The sequence below is a fragment of the Lissotriton vulgaris genome, chromosome 7 (assembly GCF_964263255.1).
Source record: "Lissotriton vulgaris chromosome 7, aLisVul1.2, whole genome shotgun sequence".
In the NCBI taxonomy this organism is placed as follows: domain Eukaryota; kingdom Metazoa; phylum Chordata; class Amphibia; order Caudata; family Salamandridae; genus Lissotriton; species Lissotriton vulgaris.
This window is the reverse complement of record NC_141695.1, coordinates 552,641,480-552,667,115: the sequence shown is the minus strand read 5'-3', so window position 1 is coordinate 552,667,115 and position 25,636 is coordinate 552,641,480. Positions and strand designations below refer to the sequence as shown.

Below are 25,636 nucleotides of genomic sequence, written 5' to 3'. Positions count from 1 at the left end.
TTTTCCAAAAGAAGCTACAAGCAGAGTCACCTTTTTTGTCTCGCCTAATCTATGAAAAGCTGATTCTTTGTACTCTGAGAAATTTAAAGAATCTAAACTCTTTCAGAAAAGCAACTAGTGCTCCTACATTGCTACATCACATTAGCCCCCAAGTACTTCATTGGCTCCTTATGGCCAGACCCTGAAATTAATCTCTCCCTCTAGTTTGGCTACCATGCTAATTGCCCACCTTTCAAGAAATCATGCTTCAGAGGAACCTCCTCCATAGAGGCAGCAAAACTATGGAATTCCTTTTCATCTGACCTAACAAACATTGAAGACCTCATGGAAATCAGGCAGGCAGTAAAGACCTGGCTCTTCTGACACCTATATCTTTAGATCGCATCAACCAAGTACCAACTCATTTGCAACAGAATAATATGGATGACATGACCCAGAACCAAACACACCAAAGAACTAGAACCAAATTCTAAACATAAGGATGGGAGGCAAAATCAACTGTCCAGTTCTCTCTTCTTTCCTCAACTCCACCCGTAAGCTCAGCTACAAGGTCTCAGTGACGTGAGCGAGCAAGCTGCTGGTCATCATGCATCACCCTCAAAAGCCTCACGTAAGCCACATCTAGCACTTGCTCTGTACCAATGAGACAGAACAACGCTGTATAGGTTTATGGTTGGCATCCCTCTTTCCTCTGTTTCACTACACTCTCAAGTACAGTAGCTTATGACAAGATAGGAGGACTGTTGTGGTCATAGCACATCATACCATAACACTTTGCACAAAGATGTCCAGACAAGCAACACCGGTGTAGTAGCCTGCTACCCTTCTGCCTTAGCACTTTGTATAGGGCTTTTACCAACTGACTAGGGACCAAAGTCTTCTACAATACATTGTCCAAAACTGGCAGACTCTTGAACGTCATTTAATGTGCAACTTGTTGTTTTGTTTGTAAGTGTGCAAGCTAGTACAGTTGTTTCCTCAATCACACTATTAAGAGATAGTTAAGTACCTGACTGGATGACAATCAGCATTCCATGTCTAAGACTTCAACAGTTTTAGATTTTAATTGTTCCTTACTGATATTAATTGTATCCGTTACCTGTGTAGTTGACCATGAAATTCATGATAGTTTTTCTACAGGTCTCAGTTTTTAAGTGTAGGCTTTCCTATACTTGACGTACATCAGTAAGTGACGAGAATCCAGCTAACATAAGTTGTATATGTATTTTGTTGGATCTTTCACAGATTCGCGTGCTTAACAGCACAGGCTGTCCTCGAAGTGTGAGTCCCACTGAATCATAGTAAAGCAGTATGTATAACTATCATAGGTTATAATGACATTGGGCCATCAGTTTAATATCCTATCTATGTCCTTTTGAAAACAGGACCAAACTTGAACTATAACCATTGAGGTGCTAGCACCCTCTAGAACACTCCCAAGAGTGAGTCCCTCAGATTTTCACAGCACCTTTTTGTGTGAAAGTAAGTCTTCATGAGCTCTGCTCAGTCTTTACTTCAAGATTTGAAAGCTATTTCTCCTCTACAATGTCTGACAAAAAAGGCCTTTTCCGACCCTGCAAGACCTGTGGGAAGAAAAAAAAGGTACATGTGGATGACCCTCATAAGGATCATCTTTGTTGCTTCTACTCTTAGCACAAGGAAAAGAAGTGTAAAATTTGTTGCACTTTTTCCCCCAAAACCTTGAACGCCTGAGAGGAGAGGCTTCTCTTATGGTTTAAAAAGTCAAAAACTCAGAGAATATCTTCTCTGAAAGGTAGCAATGCTTCTTTAAGGTCTCACAAAAGATTAAGGTCCCATGCTGGGACATCTGAGAAGAGCAGAAAGTCGCTTAAACATATCACCAGACTAAGGACACTAAGCAAAAAGAGAAAAAGAAACTGCATTATTTGAGCCAACTCAGCCTTCTCACAAGGCTAGAGAGTGACCTAGTTCCTCCTCTTCAGACCCGTAGACTAGGAATACATCTTCTCTCACAGCCCGCTCGACAGCAAGATAGTCGACCGTGACTACGGTCTTGTCGTCTAGACCGTCAACAGCAAAGGCTAGAGCATCCATAGATACCCCCATCCTGTCTAAGAGGATTTTAGCATCAACGAAGATCTCAACGATACCACCGTCGACTATGTCTCTACTGTTGATACCGTTGATGATGACTGTCGACAGTGGCTCGGTCTGCGGTGACTCCATCCACGATTCCATCTACGAAGGACACGATGTCCACAAGACTAAAGCATGACTCCTACATTGCGCTGACGAAGCAGTTGACGCCACCATCAACGAGAATTATAATCCAAAAAATACCAAATACCTCTTTGCGGCCTGAGGTTACTCAGTCTAACAGAGTGTCACCTCTACCTCAAAGTCAACTACTAGACCTAGAGGAGTCAGATGATGACGGCCCCTTCTGAACAGCTCATAGCCCTTCAGAGTTCCAGATCAAGTACAAGGAAGAAGGTGACTTTGAGGGGGATGGCCATTACTATCATCAGTATTATCCTCCTCCTAAGACGCATTGTGTTCAGATCCTATTCCAATCCTCCACCCAGACAGGGTGAAATACAGGTTCCTCGATATTTGGTTCAGGATCTTCATGCTATGCTCATGGATTATAAGAAACGTTTTCCTGACCCTTCTGCAGAACCTGTTTTGATCTGTTTCTCCACTAACCCCTCCAGTTCTTCAGCCTATCACTCCTAAGACGATGCCTGTTACTCTCATTGCATAGAACAAAAAAAGGGTCTTGACTCAAAACTCAGCAAGGCTGAGTCAACAATGAACTGAGAAAACAATACACCTGCCTGTGCTGAGAAATTGTTTCTTAGAACGCAACCGATGATACAGCATACATGAAAAAATAGCATGAATACTTGCTTTTAGAATTGCAACTTTTAATTCAATTTTTTCTGAAGACTATTATTATTTTTAGTCTTTTGTCTTTTTAGTGCATGAGAATACAAACAACATGAATAAAATTATACATTTAAATACAAACGAAAAACACACATTGGTATGTACATAGTTCCAACAAACTCACACTCAACACATTCTTGGCCATCCAATCATACAAAAACCACATTCATACTGGTCCCAGTGTCATGAGAACAATTGTGTAAAATAAATGACAGTCCTGTTTGTTAATTTTTAACACATAACTCAGATTTTTCAAATTTTTTTTGAAAGAAAGCGATATCTCAATACAATTAGTGCATTAGATATAGGACAAATGACAGGGTACCGGGTCAGGTCGACGCGTTTCGAACCCTAAAATTCTGGGGGTTCTCTTCAGGACCACAGTCTGACTAGAAAGAAAAGAAGAAAAAATCATCACTAACCAAAACCTTCGAGATCACCATCTCAACCAATGTACAGTTCCCCTCAGCCTACCTCGACAAGTGGGACGAGTCTCCACAGAAAACGAGAAGAAACAGGTGTATTCCCAGTGAAGAGGGAGCGAGAGGTGCTGCAAGAAGGATAGGATATTTTCAATCTCACTGCGCGTTTCAAACATAACTATGCCTAGGCTGGTGGTACAATGGGTCTGTGCGCTTACCTTTGAGTAGCGCGCGTGTGCTCAAAATAATGCTTCCCAGTCGGGACGTGCACGGTCCGAGGGCTCAGATCCGGCGTCACTGAAGCTGGGGAAAGAAAGGGTAACGCGGGTTACCGTCATGCAGAAGCGATCGCGTGGTCTTTTACTGGGTGTAGGCGCTCGCTGGCGCTTTGGTGAGAAACTTACCGTGATTGATGCTCTGTGTCAGGAGTCCACAGTACTCGCTCCTTACCCTGCAGTCAGTGGCGGGTTACCGGAGTCTCCCAGCAGTGTAGCTTATGGGAGTGGCTTGGCCCCCAGGGGATGTTGGGAAATGTAGTGCTGTGGTCCTGACAGGAGTGACAAAGTCAAAGGAAGCGAAAAGGCTTCTGGGAGATGAAGTCCAATCATGAAAAATCAAGGATGGGTTTTATAAATTTCGGAAATTTCATTTAGTCCACTAACCGCTGTATCATATTTCATTATTAGCAGTGCTTCCCTTTGGTTCAGTCTTGCTTCCACATCACCGCCTCTTGGGTCGTTTTCAATTTTGGACAGAACTGTCCACTTGAAGTTATTCTTGTCATGTTTTTTCTTCAACCAATGATGGACTAAGGGCGCATTGTCCACTTCTCTGCGTAACCTGGATTTATGCTGAGTGATGCGTTGTCTGACCTCTTGGGTAGTTTTCCCAATGTATAACTTGGGGCAGGGACATACAATGGCATAAACTACATTCCTTGTTTTACAGTTTGTGAACACTTCATGTTTCCAGTGAATGTTGTTAAATGAGAACAATGTCTCTTCTATAGTGTCAGGGCAACAGACACAGGTTCCACATTTATGGTGTCCTTTGATCTGTGGAAAGCCAAATAGACTTCTTAGGGTCGGCGGTTCTTCAGTGGGCAGTGCTGCCCTAACAATGTGGTTGGCCACGCTTTTTTCTTTTTTGAAGGCAAACAGAGGCGGGTTTTTGAGATCCTCATGCAAGTCTTTCACTATATGCCAATTAACATTTATCAACTTCTTGAGTTGATTTGCAGCCGGGCAGAAGGTTGACACACACACCAATCGATTTTGCTCCCCTCTAGTTTTCTTGTGCATCAATGTCTCACGTGGCGTCCACAACGCTCGTTTCAGAGACATTTTTAGTAGTTTCCTCGGATATCCTCTTTGGAGAAGCCTCTCCAAAAGTGAATTTGCATGTGCGAAGTATTCTTCTTTACATGAACAATTTCTACGGATTCTAAGGAATTGTCCGAATGGCAAATTTTGCCTCAGACTTCGCGGGTGATTGCTTGTAAACAACAGAGCTTTATTTCTATCTGTAGGCTTTCTGAATAAAGTTGTTTCTAGGCTTCCATTGCGAGGCACAACTTGTACGTCCAGAAATGTGATAGATTGGTTGGAGGACGTGCAATTAAACTATGTCACTTGTACGTCCGTTCAGCCACTCAATAAACATATTGAGGGATCCAAGGTTCCCAGTCCAAATGAGGAAAACATCATCTATATATCGCATGTAATGCGAAATCTGATGTCTAAAGGGATTGTCGTTATAAATGAATTTTTGCTCGTAGAGCCCCATGAACATGACCGCTAATTCCGGGGCGAATGGACAGCCCATAGCCACTCCCTTCACCTGAAGGAAGTATTCGGAATTGAAAGTGAAAAAATTATTTTTCAGTGCGAAGGATGCCAGCTGAAGGATAAATTCTGAAGGGACTTGACACGGTCTGGCACGTGTGTCCAAGAAAAATGAAAGTGTCTCGAGGGCTTGGTCTTGAGGGATCTGTGTGTACAGCGAAACGACGTCTAGCGTCACTAAAAGCTGGGTGCTTTGTTCGAATTATATAGAACTTATTCTTTGGAGGAAAGCCGTGGTGTCTTGAAGATGTGCTGGGATCTCTTCAATAAAGGGTTTCAGGAAGAAATCAATGTACTTAGCGACTGGTTCTAATAAAGATTCGCACCCCGATACTATAGGGCGTCCTGGTGGATTTACTTCGTCCTTATGAATCTTTGGTAATAGATAAAAAACTGGAGTTCGTGGATTCTTATTCTGCAAAAATGCCAGTTCTTTAGGTCCAATGAACCCTAGATCGAATCCTTTCTGAATCGCTAGAAACAATTCACTTTGAATTTCAACTGTGGGGTTTTTTGTGATGCGTCTGTAACATGAATTGTCATTGAGTTGTCGGTAGACTTCCGTTTTATATTTATTAATATCCCAGATGACCACCGCTCCTCCCTTATCTGCTTGCTTGACGACTATCGTTTTGTCATTTTTTAGAGTTGTTAAGGCATCCTTTTCAGCTTTTGCAAGATTAAATTTGACGAAGTGCCTCTTTTTTTCAAGGGCTGATATTCCTGATAGGACCGTTCGTTCAAAAGTCATAATCTCTTTGGGAATTTTAGAACCAGCTGGACAGAAAGTTGATTTCTTTCGTAGTCCCGTTATTTCGGGTTGATGTTCCTCGCATGTTTCTGAAAAAAATGTTTTTAATCTTATTTTGCGGCAAAATTCGAGTGTTTCTAACTTCATTTTAATGAAGTCTGTGGGTCTCGACGGGACAAATCCAAGGCCCTTTGTCAAAATAGATGTTTCAGCTTCAGTCAGAGTTCTGTCAGATAAGTTAAAAATAGATGGAAGGTCTAGCTCTTGTAGAACCGAGATCGTGTCCTCATTTCCCATGGCTGCACGGGTCGTGAGCGGCCTCTGGTCTTCTGTGGGCCTTGTCCTAAAAAAGGAGTCTGATTCTGTTGCTGTCGTTGTCCCTGGTCTTTTTGGTTCCCTTGCCTGTTTTGATAGGGTCTGTTTAAGTAAGTTTGAATCACTTCCAGAAGATGATGTGTCTGAGAATGAGACAAATTTTCGTCGCGAACGACCTTGATTGTCCTGGAGGAATCTCCGTGAATCAGGGTTTGAATAAAAATCTTTCCTTAGGTAAGGATAAACGGATTCCAAAGAGAAATTTTTCTTATCCAGCTCAAATTTATTGTTTTTTTGGGCAACAGTGAAATCTTTAAATTCACCGATTTCTTTTTCACCTTTTCCAGGAGTCCTTTGGAATCAGTTATTAGTTGATTGTCTTGAATTTCCTTTTCAAGTGCTGCGATTTCTTCAAGTTCTTTTACCGAAATCCTGTGTGCTGTTTCAATAGTAAGGACCATCAGGTCCCTACTGCACTTTGTTTCAACCCCACTGAATCCTTTCTTGTATTCAGGGTCATCCGTGAACACAACGGGGATGTTACGAATTTGAAGTCCTGCAGGGATTGTGCCTGATTTTAAATGCTGGAGCAAAAAATGTCCGTGAAGATCCGTTCGAATTTGTTTTTTCCGTAGACGTATGAGTTTTTCCGATTCGTTTAGGGTGTTTGCCGCAATGCTAAGGGTTGCTGATGCAAAGGGAGGCGGATCCCTGATCAGATTTTGGATATGTTCCTCTGTGTACGCTACCGTGTCATGTTCAGCCATACCACAACTGAACACACGTGCAAAGGGAAAGTAAAATTAGAGAAAGTGTGAACACAGTGAACAGGGTAAAAGAAAAAGAAAAAAGTTTAAAGAGTACTAAAACCACAGCACCAACAACAAATGCAAAAAGTGACCAATCAATGATGGACCAGAATTAGTCCTGTGGCAGCTCCTTCTCTGCCCACCAGAACCTCGCGAGCATGCGCCCGCTACACAATTTAAAGAACAAAAAAAGGGTCTTGACTCAAAACTCAGCAAGGCTGAGTCAACAATGAACTGAGAAAACAATACACCTGCCTGTGCTGAGAAATTGTTTCTTAGAACGCAACCGATGATACAGCATACATGAAAAAATAGCATGAATACTTGCTTTTAGAATTGCAACTTTTAATTCAATTTTTTCTGAAGACTATTATTATTTTTAGTCTTTTGTCTTTTTAGTGCATGAGAATACAAACAACATGAATAAAATTATACATTTAAATACAAACGAAAAACACACATTGGTATGTACATAGTTCCAACAAACTCACACTCAACACATTCTTGGCCATCCAATCATACAAAAACCACATTCATACTGGTCCCAGTGTCATGAGAACAATTGTGTAAAATAAATGACAGTCCTGTTTGTTAATTTTTAACACATAACTCAGATTTTTCAAATTTTTTTTGAAAGAAAGCGATATCTCAATACAATTAGTGCATTAGATATAGGACAAATGACAGGGGACCGGGTCAGGTCGACGCGTTTCGAACCCTAAAATTCTGGGGGTTCTCTTCAGGACCACAGTCTGACTAGAAAGAAAAGAGGAAAAAATCATCACTAACCAAAACCTTCGAGATCACCATCTCAACCAATGTACAGTTCCCCTCAGCCTACCTCGACAAGTGGGACGAGTCTCCACAGAAAACGAGAAGAAACAGGTGTATTCCCAGTGAAGAGGGAGCGAGAGGTGCTGCAAGAAGGATAGGATATTTTCAATCTCACTGCGCGTTTCAAACATAACTATGCCTAGGCTGGTGGTACAATGGGTCTGTGCGCTTACCTTTGAGTAGCGCGCGTGTGCTCAAAATAATGCTTCCCAGTCGGGACGTGCACGGTCCGAGGGCTCAGATCCGGCGTCACTGAAGCTGGGGAAAGAAAGGGTAACGCGGGTTACCGTCATGCAGAAGCGATCGCGTGGTCTTTTACTGGGTGTAGGCGCTCGCTGGCGCTTTGGTGAGAAACTTACCGTGATTGATGCTCTGTGTCAGGAGTCTTCACGGACATTTTTTGCTCCAGCATTTAAAATCAGGCACGATCCCTGCAGGACTTCAAATTCGTAACATCCCCGTTGTGTTCACGGATGACCCTGAATACAAGAAAGGATTCAGTGGGGTTGAAACAAAGTGCAGTAGGGACCTGATGGTCCTTACTATTGAAACAGCACACAGGATTTCGGTAAAAGAACTTGAAGAAATCGCAGCACTTGAAAAGGAAATTCAAGACAATCAACTAATAACTGATTCCAAAGGACTCCTGGAAAAGGTGAAAAAGAAATCGGTAAATTTAAAGATTTCACTGTTGCCCAAAAAAACAATAAATTTGAGCTGGATAAGAAAAATTTCTCTTTGGAATCCGTTTATCCTTACCTAAGGAAAGATTTTTATTCAAACCCTGATTCACGGAGATTCCTCCAGGACAATCAAGGTCGTTCGCGACGAAAATTTGTCTCATTCTCAGACACATCATCTTCTGGAAGTGATTCAAACTTAAACAGACCCTATCAAAACAGGCAAGGGAACCAACAAGACCAGGGACAACGACAGCAACAGAATCAGACTCCTTTTTTAGGACAAGGCCCACAGAAGACCAGAGGCCGCTCACGACCCGTGCAGCCATGGGAAATGAGGACACGATCTCGGTTCTACAAGAGCTAGACCTTCCATCTATTTTTAACTTATCTGACAGAACTCTGACTGAAGCTGAAACATCTATTTTGACAAAGGGCCTTGGATTTGTCCCGTCGAGACCCACAGACTTCATTAAAATGAAGTTAGAAACACTCGAATTTTGCCGCAAAATAAGATTAAAAACATTTTTTTCAGAAACATGCGAGGAACATCAACCCGAAATAACGGGACTACGAAAGAAATCAACTTTCTGTCCAGCTGGTTCTAAAATTCCCAAAGAGATTATGACTTTTGAACGAACGGTCCTATCAGGAATATCAGCCCTTGAAAAAAAGAGGCACTTCGTCAAATTTAATCTTGCAAAAGCTGAAAAGGATGCCTTAACAACTCTAAAAAATGACAAAACGATAGTCGTCAAGCAAGCAGATAAGGGAGGAGCGGTGGTCATCTGGGATATTAATAAATATAAAACGGAAGTCTACCGACAACTCAATGACAATTCATGTTACAGACGCATCACAAAAAACCCCACAGTTGAAATTCAAAGTGAATTGTTTCTAGCGATTCAGAAAGGATTCGATCTAGGGTTCATTGGACCTAAAGAACTGGCATTTTTGCAGAATAAGAATCCACGAACTCCAGTTTTTTATCTATTACCAAAGATTCATAAGGACAAAGTAAATCCACCAGGACGCCCTATAGTATCGGGGTGCGAATCTTTATTAGAACCAGTCGCTAAGTACATTGATTTCTTCCTGAAACCCTTTATTGAAGAGATCCCAGCACATCTTCAAGACACCACGGCTTTCCTCCAAAGAATAAGTTCTATATCATTCGAACAAAGCACCCAGCTTTTAGTGACGCTAGACGTCGTTTCGCTGTACACACAGATCCCTCAAGACCAAGCCCTCGAGACACTTTCATTTTTCTTGGACACACGTGCCAGACCATGTCAAGTCCCTTCAGAATTTATCCTTCAGCTGGCATCCTTCGCACTGAAAAAGAATTTTTTCACTTTCAATTCCGAATACTTCCTTCAGGTGAAGGGAGTGGCTATGGGCTGTCCATTCGCCCCGGAATTAGCGGTCATGTTCATGGGGCTCTACGAGCAAAAATTCATTTATAACGACAATCCCTTTAGACATCAGATTTCGCATTACATGCGATATATAGATGATGTTTATCTCATTTGGACTGGGAACCTTGGATCCCTCAATATGTTTGTTGAGTGGCTGAACGGACGTACAAGTGACATAAAGTTTAATTGCACGTCCTCCAACCAATCTATCACATTTCTGGACGTACAAGTTGTGCCTCGCAATGGAAGCCTAGAAACAACTTTATTCAGAAAGCCTACAGATAGAAATAAAGCTCTGTTGTTTACAAGCAATCACCCGCGAAGTCTGAGGCAAAATTTGCCATTCGGACAATTCCTTAGAATCCGTAGAAATTGTTCATGTAAAGAAGAATACTTCGCACATGCAAATTCACTTTTGGAGAGGCTTCTCCAAAGAGGATATCCGAGGAAACTACTAAAAATGTCTCTGAAACGAGCGTGGTGGACGCCACGTGAGACATTGATGCACAAGAAAACTAGAGGGGAGCAAAATCGATTGGTGTGTGTGTCAACCTTCTGCCCGGCTGCAAATCAACTCAAGAAGTTGATAAATGTTAATTGGCATATAGTGAAAGACTTGCATGAGGATCTCAAAAACCCGCCTCTGTTTGCCTTCAAAAAAGAAAAAAGCGTGGCCAACCACATTGTTAGGGCAGCACTGCCCACTGAAGAACCGCCGACCCTAAGAAGTCTATTTGGCTTTCCACAGATCAAAGGACACCATAAATGTGGAACCTGTGTCTGTTGCCCTGACACTATAGAAGAGACATTGTTCTCATTTAACAACATTCACTGGAAACATGAAGTGTTCACAAACTGTAAAACAAGGAATGTAGTTTATGCCATTGTATGTCCCTGCCCCAAGTTATACATTGGGAAAACTACCCAAGAGGTCAGACAACGCATCACTCAGCATAAATCCAGGTTACGCAGAGAAGTGGACAATGCGCCCTTAGTCCATCATTGGTTGAAGAAAAAACATGACAAGAATAACTTCAAGTGGACAGTTCTGTCCAAAATTGAAAACGACCCAAGAGGCGGTGATGTGGAAGCAAGACTGAACCAAAGGGAAGCACTGCTAATAATGAAATATGATACAGCGGTTAGTGGACTAAATGAAATTTCCGAAATTTATAAAACCCATCCTTGATTTTTCATGATTGGACTTCATCTCCCAGAAGCCTTTTCGCTTCCTTTGACTTTGTCACTCCTGTCAGGACCACAGCACTACATTTCCCAACATCCCCTGGGGGCCAAGCCACTCCCATAAGCTACACTGCTGGGAGACTCCGGTAACCCGCCATTGACTGCAGGGTAAGGAGCGAGTACTGTGGACTCCTGACACAGAGCATCAATCACGGTAAGTTTCTCACCAAAGCGCCAGCGAGCGCCTACGCCCAGTAAAAGACCACGCGATCGCTTCTGCATGACGGTAACCCGCGTTACCCTTTCTTTCCCCAGCTTCAGTGACGCCGGATCTGAGCCCTCGGACCGTGCACGTCCCGACTGGGAAGCATTATTTTGAGCACACGCGCGCTACTCAAAGGTAAGCGCACAGACCCATTGTACCACCAGCCTAGGCATAGTTATGTTTGAAACGCGCAGTGAGATTGAAAATATCCTATCCTTCTTGCAGCACCTCTCGCTCCCTCTTCACTGGGAATACACCTGTTTCTTCTCGTTTTCTGTGGAGACTCGTCCCACTTGTCGAGGTAGGCTGAGGGGAACTGTACATTGGTTGAGATGGTGATCTCGAAGGTTTTGGTTAGTGATGATTTTTTCCTCTTTTCTTTCTAGTCAGACTGTGGTCCTGAAGAGAACCCCCAGAATTTTAGGGTTCGAAACGCGTCGACCTGACCCGGTCCCCTGTCATTTGTCCTATATCTAATGCACTAATTGTATTGAGATATCGCTTTCTTTCAAAAAAAATTTGAAAAATCTGAGTTATGTGTTAAAAATTAACAAACAGGACTGTCATTTATTTTACACAATTGTTCTCATGACACTGGGACCAATATGAATGTGGTTTTTGTATGATTGGATGGCCAAGAATGTGTTGAGTGTGAGTTTGTTGGAACTATGTACATACCAATGTGTGTTTTTCGTTTGTATTTAAATGTATAATTTTATTCATGTTGTGTGTATTCTCATGCACTAAAAAGACAAAAGACTAAAAATAATAATAGTCTTCAGAAAAAATTGAATTAAAAGTTGCAATTCTAAAAGCAAGTATTCATGCTATTTTTTCATGTATGCTGTATCATCGGTTGCGTTCTAAGAAACAATTTCTCAGCACAGGCAGGTGTATTGTTTTCTCTGTTACTCTCATTGCAGCACCACTGAGGGACGATCCTTTGCCATCTGATGACGGAGAAGAAGGGGAGATTCTTGACCCTCAATCTCCACAAGACACCCACTCCATCACCATCCCCTCAGCAACCTATTCATTCGCCTCCAGAAGACATAAGTGGCTTTCATAACAGAATAGATAGGGCGACAACACAAATTCACCTCCCCATTTCTGTAAAACAGACCGACTGTTTCCTTTATGACTTTAATAGGCTATACCTAATATAGACTACATCTGGCAAGAGGGCATAAAAATCATGGAAAACCCTACCACGGGCTGTCCTGCCTCGTGTTGATAGAAAGTGCAGGGCTCCAGAGGTTTCCCTTGCATACCTGACTGGACACCCTGAGCCAGATTCTGTAATTTCTCAAGTGGCACAGCAATGCTCCAAAAACCCATCTGTACCTATATCTGTGCCGTCAGACAAAGAATGATGCTTCGATAACATGGGCAAAAGGTTTTTCACCATGTCTGCATCACTGTCCGTGTGGCCAACTCCCTGACTATATTCGGCCGATATGATTGACAAATGTGGTTGGATATTGGTTCCACTGACCTAATACCTGACGATAGAAGATCTGGGGCCAAGAAAATACTGCAGGAACATGAGCGCACTTCCTCAGAGATAATAGACTGCACCATTGACATCACCTCCTCTGGCTTCTGTCAACTAGTTGCTGTAGCAGTTTTAAGACCTCAAGAATGGCTTCAGGAAACCACATTTTGACCTGAAGTTCAGTATAATATCCCTGATATGGCCTATGATGGAATGCACTTTTCGGCAAGCATACCGATGATGCTCTGTAAGCCATCAAGACAAATACTGACATAGCCAAGTCCCTCAACACCCTCCAGTAGAGGAAGTTGCCCTTTCGTGGGGGGCTTTGCCAAGGTTTCTCAACATACAGAAGAGGATCTCCGCACTCCCAACACCAATTCAGACCAGTTTATCAACAGGCATATCATCAACCATCCACAGCTGGATATGCAAAGCCAGGTCGCCACAGAAACAGTGACCTCAACAATGTACCAGTTACACCTCCTTCGTCCCACCCAGTAGGTCCGAACATCTCCAACTATCTCGATCAATGAAGAAACATCACCTCAGACAAATGGGTATTATACCTAGTTACCTATGGCCACACCCTGTAGTTTACAGAAAGACCACCAAGCACTCCGCCATGGAGAGCGCATCTACCTCGTCTTCACTTACTGAAATAGAAGGCCCTCCTAATGCTTGCCAAGGGAGCAATAGAGCAGGTTCTGGTTGCTCAAAAGGAAAATGGATTCCACTCTCATTTTGTCCTCCTATGCAAGAAAACAGGGGAATGGAAACCCCTTCTTAAACTCAGGAAGCTAAACAAATTCCTCCGCAGGCAATCTTTTTGAATGATTGCTCTCTGACATTCTACACCTCCTAAACAGCAGAGACTTAATAATGTCTCTAGATCTGGAAGATGCATATTTCTATATCCCCATTCATCTCAAACACAACAAATATCTCTGCTTCACTGTAGCTGATGCACATTACCAATTCAGGGTCCTCCCATTCTGCCTCAGGTCAGGCCCTCGCATACTCACCAAGTGTTTGACCCCAGTAGCAACCAATCTCAGGTCATCAGGTATTCCCTTACCCAAACGACTGGCTGCTAAAAACTTCAAGGGAGGCTGCCAGAGCTGCGAAAGCCTGCATGTCACTGTTTCTCAAGCTGAGTCTTTCTGTAAATCGATGTAAATGCTCAACTACTCCTAGTCAAACGATGCAGTTTCTAGGAGCCGACCTAGATACAATTCAGACCAAAGCCTTCATCTTCCAGGAAAGACAAAGTAGACTCAGCAGACTTGGTTCACAAAATCTCAAGAAAAAAGTATGTTTCAGTGAGGCTGTTTAAGTCGCTACTGGGCATGATTTCTTGCACAACCAACATAGTTCCGCTGGCACGCCTCAAGACTAAACAATTGTGGGAAGAACTGCAGCTACAGTGGATTAAATCTGAAGGGTCCTTTGACAACTTGATAACCATAAACCCAAGGATGATAAACTCGAGCTCTCATCTCAATCAAGGCCTCACATTTCTGCCATTGATACAAGACTTTATCACCACAGATGCTTCATTAGAAGGCTGGGGCAGCAACCTGCAGGACCTACAGATCCAAGGAAAGTGGTCAGCATGTCAGAACTTGATGCACATCAACAGCCTGGAGCTGAAAGCCATCTTTCTTACCCTGCAGGCTTATCTCCCGCTGGTCCATACCGACAATACGACCAGCATGTATTATAGCAACGGACACAGAGGTATAAAATCTCTAACACTGTTTCACGAAGCCCAAGAGCTTTGGAGTTGACTCATGACCCACAAGATATGAAGACCGAGCACATGTCCGGAGTGCACAACCCCTTAGTGAACACTCCCAGGAGAGCCAAATACAGTTGCCACGAGTGGGAGCCAGATCAACTACAGCTGGGCAAAATATTCTCACTATTGGTTCTATGCCAATCGATATCCCCTCCCATGGTCGTGGGAGAATGCACTTTCGATGCGATGGTCCAGGATTTATGCATACGCTTTTCCCCAGTCCCAACTAATTCCAACGGTTCGCAGCAAAATGAACATTGACCTCTATCATATCATCTTCATCGCTCTCAAGTGGCCCAGGCAGCACTGGTTTGCGGAGCTCCTCCTTCAGTCAGAGACCAGTCCCATCCACGTACCAATAATGCAAACACTCTTGACAATGAGCCAGGTCTAGATATTGCACCAGGAGCCAGCTTCTCTCCACGTACACACGGCTCCTGAGTTCTGTGAGGTTCAAGACTTAAACATCAGTCAAGAATGTAGAGATCTGTTATCCAAAGCACAAGCTGAAGACACAAATAAAACATACAAGTTAAAATGGAAAGCATTCTGTTTATGGTTCCACCAAAGAAATGTACACCAGTTAGCGGCATCTCCTGAACCGTTCCTGCTGTCTCTGCTCTTACTGGCCAAATCTTGCAGCAATTTCATGATACAGACGATCACCAAGATCTCTCTGTGTTCTAGAAGAGTGAGAAAACTATTTCTGAAGGGTCTGTTCAAGGCGTTCCTATAAGTGTGAGGTCCTCCCTCAGAATGGCACCTCAGTATGGTACACTCGCAGCTCATGAAACAGCCTTTTGAACACATTCACAATGCTGAGTCAAAATTTCTCACTTGGAAGGTTGCTCTATTACTTGCTCTCACCTCCACAAGAAGAGTTGGAGAAAAACAGGCTTTTACAAAGCAAGAGCTTTTTCTGCATTTTACTGAAGAGTTTGTTCTTCTCTGAACAAACCCAAAATTCATTCCCAACATTCTTTCTCAATTAACAAATTATTCTAAGGACATTTGTCCCTAATCCGGCATCACCGGCCAAAAGATCTCTTCATAAATTTGACGTTAAACAATGTCTTAAGTTCTGTCTCCACAGAACAAAGAACATATGTAAAACAGATCAACTACTAGTGTCTTATTGGCAATCTTGTCAAGGGACCTGCAGTCATAAAAGTCACAATAGTAAGGTGGATTTCAGCAGCAATTCAGTTTTGCCACTCCAAAGCTGGCAAACTGCTAACAACAAAAGCTAACGTGCATTCAACGATTTCTGTGTCCACCTCGGTTGCTCTGTTTACAGGTGTTCCACTTGAGAAGATATGTTGTGCTGTGACGTGGAAGAGCACCCACACGTTAACACAGCACTACTGCTGGGAATCAGAACAACACAGCCATAGGCCAGGCAGTGTTACGCCATCTGTTTCAGTAAGGTGAGCCTCTTTAGATAGAGGTGTTTATTCATATCTAAATTCAAATACATCTCATACTGTTGTGTATTGCCTATAAAATTTTCCTTTATGGTTACTTATCCATCTGTTATAGATACGAACGGTTACAAGCTCTGATTTGGATATATTTTATATATTTATAGACCCTTTTATTGAGCTGGATAGATATATGTATACGTGGGCTGAAACGCGTCGTGGCGGTGGTGGTGTTGGGCTTAACGAAATAAACAATTGCACCATCTATCTGGGTTTGCCTCGTCTAATTTACCTGCCTGAATGTATGGTTGGTTGGTGGACGAACTTTGGATATATATATAATAAATATATATATATATATATATATTTGTTACCAAGCACATTCCTCACAATAAAGGACGGCACCGACTCCGTGAGTTGCTAAAGATTGAAGTTTATTTTCAAAAGCTGCTGTGTGTGATATATATATATATATATCACACACACATTTATATATACACTATTATATAAAGATATGTAACTTTCTTACCCACCATACTCTAAGGGAACTTAAATTACCTGTTGCTCTGAAAGATCCAATACTAGATAAGAAAATAAGTTACTTACCTGTAACTGTAGTTATCCAGTATTGGTATCTGTCCTAGATTCACATGCGAACCACCCTCTTCCCCTGAGAGGCTCCCCTTATATCTAAGGATGTTATTACTACTTGTGCTTGAAACCCTGAGGGACTCCGTGTTTGTTGGCAAGTGTTACAGAGAGTGCTGTTGCCTAATTGGTTATAGTTAAAGATTGCCTCTTTTTTAAAAGGTCTTCATCTATTAAACTGATGGCCCATTGCCATTGTAGCCTATGTTAGTTATACATACTGCTTTACTATGGTACTGTGGGACTTCCACTTCGACTGGGAATGAATCCAGCATTTGAATCTATGGAAGATACCAATACTGAAGAGCGTTCGTTAGAGGTTAGTAACTTATTTTCTTCTTATTTATGGTTTTGCAGATGACCTGTTTATTTGTTTTAGCACTGTATGAATTTCTGCTTTGCTTCCGCCATTGTGACTCCTTTTGTCAATAATACATGTCATGCGTACACACACCGGTACATTGTGTGATGGGGACTACTTAGAAAAAGAAGGCGATCTAATTGATGTACCATAATATGCAAGCGTTTTGGGTTTCTGATTCTTGCTTTTTTCTTTTACAATATTAGACGCTCATTGTAAAGTTACCTGTGAAATTGTGTCTTCTTAAGTAACAAAAGCCATTTTATCACTAGGTATACCCAATGGGTTTGGTACTTCCCCGCTAACACCTTCTGCCAGAATATCTGCACTCAATATTGTAGGTGATCTGCTACGCAAAGTAGGGGTAAGTACCTTGTGTCTTACTTTTTTTATGATTACTGTTTTAGAATTTGTATATTTATACTATTCTGTTCTTTATTCAATGCAGTGTCAAAATACCAAAGATGAACACTAAATTTCTTATGGGCTACTATGCCTCCATGAAATTTTGCTTTGCTTTAGGTTTTTAACTGCTCTCTTATGTTATAAAGGTTTCAAGAGCTATGCTGTGTATGTGCACTTGATGAACAGATTGTAAATATTTGTGAAGTCTGCTTTGGATTACTGCTAGGCGCCATGAACTAAGGCTCTGACATCAGGGAACCTAGTTTATTGTGTGTGTAATTTCACGGCTTGATAATGCTAGTTGGGGAATACATCAGTGTATTGCTCATAGTTTTATCTTTGGCCCCATATCCTAAGTTTCTATAAATGATTGTGGTGAAGCTCATAAAACGTATGGTTGATTTCATTCAGTGGAAAATGGTAGCACAAGCTGTAGTGTTCACTGCGAGTCAAAACACTTCAATACTGTCCTGGGTGGATGAATAAGAGGCGTTGCAGGATTTGCAAGAAGCAAGTGATATGGATTCTTCATGTGCTACTTTGGTGTGAATACTGTGCCCCAGAAGTAACAATTGAGAAAATCTTCATCTACCTTGGTGCTGAAGCCACAATGTGTGTGCCATGGGTTGCTGCTCTTGAGAAAGTGGCAAAGATTTTGCACCCTGAAGGTCGCAAAGAGTGACTACTCATTCAGAGTCACTTTCAAGTATCATAATGCAGAAATATGGGAAAAACTGTATCTGGACCAGAATTGCCATGACTTTACTGTAGAAGTGTTGCTCAGTAGAAGGAGTCCCCTTTTAATTTACACATTATCCAGTGGCAGACACACTGTTGTTTTAGGGAAACATGAAAGATTTTCTCTCCCATTTGAGTCTGAGAGAAGGATAACTAGCACAATAAATGTTATCACTTCAGTGTTTTCAAGCTAGAGGATTACTATCAGTCATGTAGCCAGATTTGAAACTACTTGTGCCACTTGCTTAAAGAGCAGGTGGATCATTTGCTTGCAGGAGCTTTGATGTTATTAGTGGCTTATGGTACGGATTAATCCAAAAATATCACACAGGCTGGGCTTCACCTTTAATCTTATTCTGTTACAAAGACGTTTCCTGCTACTTCATCCATGAGACATCACATTACCCCAGGCTTTTAATCTGGATTTTCATTCCATGATTTCAGGAATGCGTCTGGATAGTGATAGTTCTTTGAGGACACGGTCACAGATGCTATGGAAAACTTTAAGGAGTCTCTGGCTTTTTCAAGTCCAACAGTTCACTGTGCCCAGCAGTATAGACTCATGATTCTTAACCAGCAGCAAAATAAGTTGGCTGGGGATCAGATACTCCTGAGACATCCCAGCTGTTCAAAACATTATATGCACTGCCATAGTCTTAACTGTTGTCTTCTGCTTCATCTCAATAATTGCATAGAAGTGCACTGTATTTAGTTTTGAGTTTAATCTTTGGCTCGGTACACATGTTGATCTGCCTCCCTACAGGATTTAATAAGGCAGAAGTTGTGTATGCAAAAAATCTAATAGCAAAGACCAAACAGAGGGCAGAAAAACGAGCAGGAAAGGCAAAACAGAGGTTAGTAATAACGAACAGAAAAAGGCACAACAGAGGGCAGAAAAATGAGCAAGAAAGGCAAAATGGAGCAAGAAACGAACAGAGGAAATCTAAACGGAGGGCAGCAGGTAGACAGGCAGCCAAGGGTGGCGGACTGTCATTTGGGAAGCTACTACCTCGAATGTATTCTGTCGTAACTCTTTCTTTTTTGATTTTCAAATAATTAGCTAGTAATTTGCCTGCTCTATTCTGGCCTCCATAGTACTGCTGGATTTAAGGAAATAGGATGTGTTTCTGTGGTGAGTTTGTTAAACTGGAATTTGCTTTAATTAATTCACCTCAGTGAACTTTAGATTTAATAGAAAAATAAAGCTGTTCTAGTGCTTTGATATGTGGCATGACTTCTAGAGTTTTGAGAAGTTATTTTCCTTTCTTTTTTGGAAACATAAGAAATATTAGAACATTGGAATGTTGGGAGCTCCATTGCAGACAATGGAGTGCTCCCTGCTTCTACGGGCCGGTAAAGGCCCGCAGAGCAACATTCCAATGTTCTACAAAGGCTTCTCGAAGTTCGAGGGGATTTATATCCCCTCGAGCTTCGAGAACCCTTTGTTTAATTTGTTAGAACATTCTGCCCTCTAGTGGCAGAATGTTCTAATAGCCTTATAGCCCTTCGTAGCAGGGCTATACCGGCTATTAAAGTCCCGCTGTTTCGGTAAAGTCCCTAGCCTCGGGCCTTTCACGATTCAGTGGGCCTTTAATAGCCGGTATAGCCCGCTACGGCGGGCTATAAGGCTATATTAGAACATTGGAACGTTGGAAGCTCCATGGAAAACAATGGAGTGCTCCAGGCTTATTTTTTTTTTTTTTTATCTTGTTATTAGCAGGATAACTGGTTGTAATCATGACAGGTTAAACAGTATTGTAATCTGTACAGTTCTGACATGCATATGTTCACTGTTTCCGGCCAGCGTGTGTATATTTTCATTTTATATTATCGAACATTACATCCCCATTACATTAGAACATTGGAATGTTGGGAGCTCCATTGCAGACAATGGAGTGCTCCCTGCTTCTACGGGCCGGTAAAGGCCCGCAGAGCAACATTCCAATGTTCTACAAAGGCTTCTCGAAGTTCGAGGGGATTTATATCCCCTCGAGCTTCGAGAACCCTTTGTTTAATTTGTTAGAACATTCTGCCCTCTAGTGGCAGAATGTTCTAATAGCCTTATAGCCCTTCGTAGCAGGGCTATACCGGCTATTAAAGTCCCGCTGTTTCGGTAAAGTCCCTAGCCTCGGGCCTTTCACGATTCAGTGGGCCTTTAATAGCCGGTATAGCCCGCTACGGCGGGCTATAAGGCTATATTAGAACATTGGAACGTTGGAAGCTCCATGGAAAACAATGGAGTGCTCCAGGCTTATTTTTTTTTTTTTTAATCTTGTTATTAGCAGGATAACTGGTTGTAATCATGACAGGTTAAACAGTATTGTAATCTGTACAGTTCTGACATGCATATGTTCACTGTTTCCGGCCAGCGTGTGTATATTTTCATTTTATATTATCGAACATTACATCCCCGTTATAATGCCCCCCACCTTGCCCTCCCACCCTCGGCACTTGTATAAGTCACACTTCATTACACATGGTGTCTGCTTCTCTTTGCATATTTACATTACTCTCTACATATCTGCTGTAACCCTTCAGAGGACCTTACAATGTAGCATCATAGTTTGCGTTTGTCCTGTGCACCCAAAGGTATGCACGCTCCCGGTAAAGTGTTCAGTCTTGGTCATGGGAGAGGGGTACTACATCCCTTATATGCAACAATACACCATTTAACCCACTTCAATAGAATGTTCAGATGTATCGTCTTCACTTGCCTCAAATGACCCCAGCAATTCATTCCAGTCCAATGATATGGGGGTCTTCCTGAGTCCCCTACGCTCTTCGTGTTGCATTGTCATCCCCTCAGCCTTCCCCCAGCGTGACACCTCCGCCCTCCACAGCTCAGGGTCAGGTGGCCTAGGCGATTTCCACTTCATTGTTATGGTGCGCTTCGCAAGAAGCAAAGCTAGATCTGTGAAGCGTGTGCCTACGCTCTTCTTTCGATCTACAGGACCCAACCCCAATATGGTGTACTCCAGTGTGGTGTATGGCTTAGCGGGGACTATTTTGGACAAGTCATTCTGTACTGTAGTCCAGAAGTATCCCAACTTCGGGCACATCCACAACATATGTATCAGACACGCGTTTTCTGCTCCACGCCTAGGACATGCATCAGTCGTGTTGGGAAACATCGCATGTAGGCAGTGGGGAGTTAGGTACGCCCTATGCAGAATCATAAGTTGTATGAATTTAAATTTCCGGTTTCTTGAAACCTTCATAGGGTATTTCAGAATGCGGTCCCACTCCTTGTCCCTGACTGGTCTCCCTATATCGTGTTCCCATTTGTCCCGCAGAGGTTGCAGTGTGGTTGCCCTTCCCTCCCTTATACCATGTGTTATCCATCTCGTTAGGTGGCTACCCGCCCCCATTAGGTACTGCATTGTAAGTAGTAGGTTGGCTGGTGGCCCCTTGCCGTCCGGTGCCCACACCTGCGTGACATAGTGACGCAGCCCTGCGTGCAATAGGAATAGTCATCCCGATGTGTGGTGTGCCGTCCGGAAATCCTCGAATGCCATGACCCTGCCGTCTGCAAATAGGTCCCCAATTTGCGATACTCCCGCCTCATGCCACTCCGTGAGCTGCGGATTTGAGAGCGGTCTCAGTCCCACTGGTAGACCCAATAATGGTATTGTGGGGGCATAGGAGGTCGTGCGGGTCGTATACCTCACTGCTCTTCTCCAGTAGTCAATCGCGTGTCGGAGCAGGGGGGGCGCCGATCTCGAGACCTCCGCCTTCGGACACTCCCTCTGTTCCACTCCGTCTCTGACATGTAAATTTCGTGCAAGTTACGTCCCGCTAGCCAATAAGCCAACCACAGCAGTTGGCATGCAAAGTTATATGCTTGTAGATCCGCGACCCCATACCGCCTGCCTCAGTAGGGAGCTGTAGTTTGGTTAGGCTAATAGGATTTCTCCCGGTTCCCCATATCAGTTCCGTCAGTAGGGTGTTGAGCGCCTTGAACATGGATGCAGGGACCATCAACGGCAAGCTTGTGAAATAATATAGTAGGCGAGGCAGTACCACCATCTTCGAGATGGTCGCCCGTCCCGCCACCGGCAGCGCAGTCCAGAATTCCACTTGTGATTTCAGCACAGTGATTGCCCTTCCTAGGTTTCCATCCAGCATATCCCCTGTCTCTCTGTACACCTGGATCCCAAGATAACGGAAGGTGGTCTCCGCCACCTGGAGTGCATGTGGTGCAAAGGGCAGTTGGGTTACTGCCCTGTTGGCAGAGAAAAAGTACCCGTACGACTTGGTTTCACTAATAGCAAGCCCTGATATTGATTGGAAGGCCTCAAATATGTCAGGGACGGGGTCGAACCCCTCACCTAGGTCTCTGAAGTACAGTATAATATCATCAGCGTACGCTGACACCACGTGGGTCGTTCCACCTCTCTGTATGCCCCTGTGCTGCGCTGCGTTACGAAGTTTGCATAGTAAGGGCTCCAATGCCAATATGAATAAAAGCGGGGATAGTGGGCACCCTTGCCTTGTACCCTTTGCTATATCTAAGGGCGCCGAGATACATCTGTTCGTGCGGACCCTAGCCGTTGGGCGGGAATAAAGTAATCGGACCCATGCAATATACTCAGGGGGTATTCCAAAGCCTGCCAGCGCCGCAATCATGTAGTCCCATCTGAGCGAATCAAAGGCCTGCCTCAGGTCCAGGGAGACACATCGCTCCGCGTCCAACTGCCCTGGTCCGCCCAGCATAATTTGACTAAGCTGTCTGAGATTCATGGCAGTGCTTCTACCTGGCACGAACCCGCACTGGTCAGGGTGTATCAGTCCTGGAATATATTGGGCTAGCCTCGTCACCAGGATTTTACTCAGTATCTTATAATCTGTATTTAGTAAAGACAGAGGTCTATAGTTGACCAGTTGTAAGCCGTCCCTGCCTGGTTTTAGTAGAGACACTATTAGAGCCTGGAGTGATGACTGCAGAAGGCCACGTGTTCGCAGCCCCACCCGGTATACCTCAAGGAGTCGCGGCACTGGGAGTTCGATAAAGGTCCCGTAAAATTCAGCGGGAAGGCCATCTGTACCTGGGGCCTTCTTCCGCGGGAGCGCTCGTATAGCCTGACTTATCTCTGCAACTGTAATTGGGCGTGCCAAGTCCTCGCTCTGTCGGCCCTCAAGTCTCGGCAAGACCAGTCCCTCCATGAACTCCTCATATGCCGTGTCAGATAGCGGCCTGTGAGGGCCATATAGTGATTCATAATATTCTCTAAAGGCGGTGTTAACGCCCAGCTGTGTCTTTGCCAGCGACCCCCCCTGATCGGTTACCTCCGTTATAGGCAGGTTTGCTGGCTCTTCTCGTATCAGCCGGGCCAGCAAGGGGCCCGCCTTGTCTGCTTGTGCATTTGTCTGCCTGTATATTCCCTATAGTCCAGTATGCGTAATTCCTCCAGCAGCTCTGCGTGCTGAATACGTGCCTCCTGTAATGGTGTAAACGGTACGTTCGTGCCGGCGGCCTCACTTTCTAGCATGATCAGGCGCCCTTCTACCTCCCGGAGTTTTCCCATGATGTTATGTCTCATACCCACTCGTGTACTCATTGCCTCTCCCCTGGTGGACACTTTAAACGTGTCCCATTCTATCTGTTGGGAGCTTGCAGTGCCCTCGTTCTTGTCAAAGTAATTAGTTATTGCGTCAGCGAGTGTTGTGCGGAAGACCGAGTCTTCCAGCAGGTCTGGTATAAGACGCCAGGTTGGTATGGGTGTCGGAAACCTGCCCCATTGGAAAGTGACTTCTACCAGGTTGTGGTCTGAAAAAGTCTTTCCCATATGTTCTGCCGTGGTGACCGCCCCTAGAAAGGATGTAGTACAAAAAACATGGTCAATCCTGGTGTGTAACCTATGAGGTGGTGAGTAGAAGGTGTACTCCCTATTCAGTAAGTGTTTACCTCGCCATGCATCAACTATATTCCATCCCACTGCCCATTGCGCTAGCGCTTCAGCCTGCCTTCTATTCTCTGTAGCATGCAGGGGCGGGTGCGACCTGTCCAGCGAAATGTCCAATACTGCGTTAAAGTCCCCGCCTATAAGCCAGGGAAATTCTGCCCAATCCGCTAGCACTTTGTTAATGTTAGTCAAGAAGACCGACAGGCCAAAGTTCTGCGCATAAATACTGCCTACCCCTCTGTGTCCAACCTCATCTCCACTAGCTTAAAGGGGACTGAGTTCCTCATCCATACGGCCGCCCCCCTTGAGAATTCAGAATAAGAGGTAGCAAACAATTGCCCTTTCCATTTTTTAAGTAACTTCCCACTCTCTGCATTGTTCAGGTGGGTCTCTTGAAGGCAAGCTATTTTAACATTCCTGCGGTTGAGCTGTGCTAGTATTCTATGCCTCGTGCAGGCGCTAGTCGCCGTGTCCGTTCGCCGGCGGCTTACAAGGTCCGCAGATGGTGGTCGGGAGGTTTCCCGGTCTTCCGTAGCACGCAGAGATCGTCGGAGCGATCGGGGAACACGGGATAGTCAGGATATTTAGCTTATTTGTTGGGCATTGGACGGAGCTGTTCTAAAGCGCGTCCGCCATGCTCGGCTCGTGGCCACGCCCCCTGGAGTGCTCCAGGCTTATAATGGCTGGTATAACCCCGGAGCACCAATATTCCAATGCTTCTTTGTGGCTATGAACAAAGGCTTCAGGGAGCCTGAGGGGATTTCAATCCCCTCTCGCTCCCTGAAGCGTTCAGTTTGTTAGAACATTCTGTCCTCTAGTGGCAGAATGTTCTAATAACCTTATAGCCCTTCGTAGCAGGGCTATACCGGCTATTAAAGTCCAAGTCACTTGGTTTGTGACTCCTTGCTGGTAATGCACTTGGTCATCAATACCATTGTTATATTCTTTTCTTCTGCTGTCTGGTTCGAACGTGTGCTCCGGTTCAACTCCATCATGGCGCTCTGTTATCTGTTTATAGGTTCCTACTTACGTCAGTATTTTTATCGATAGTATTCCTATTCCATTCGGTTCTACAACTCCTGAATTGACCGGGCGGTTTCTTCCATCGAGGTCCACGTGGGCCTTTGCCCTTCTGCATCTTCTTGGTTTTACATGCCCCCCAAACCTCTGACGACAATTGTGGGGTTATGGAGAAAGTGCACTGCTGCTGCTCCTTATATTGGGGTTTGTTTTATTGCTTGCTAATAGTGATTTAAAGGCCTTATTTTTCTGTCCTTTTATTGGTGAATAATTTTCTGGACTAGTTGATTGCTGGCTGGACGCTGCCTTGAGAATATGTAATTATGTACTAGGCAAGGCAAGTCTTGTGTGTCACTTCGATAAGCCCTATAGGGTGAGGTTACCTCATCC

General features: G+C 43.8%; 1 protein-coding gene across 2 annotated transcripts in view; it reads left to right on the top strand.

Moving 5' to 3' along the window:
- The window catches only part of NDEL1 (nudE neurodevelopment protein 1 like 1), a 418,831-nt gene that overhangs the window by 265,912 nt on the left and 127,283 nt on the right, over positions 1-25,636 (top strand). For both annotated transcript variants that reach the window (XM_086930644.1, XM_086930645.1), the window contains exon 7: positions 17,453-17,544. In XM_086930644.1, the coding sequence (XP_086786770.1) occupies positions 17,453-17,544 (92 nt within the window). The remainder of the gene's footprint in view (positions 1-17,452; positions 17,545-25,636) is intronic.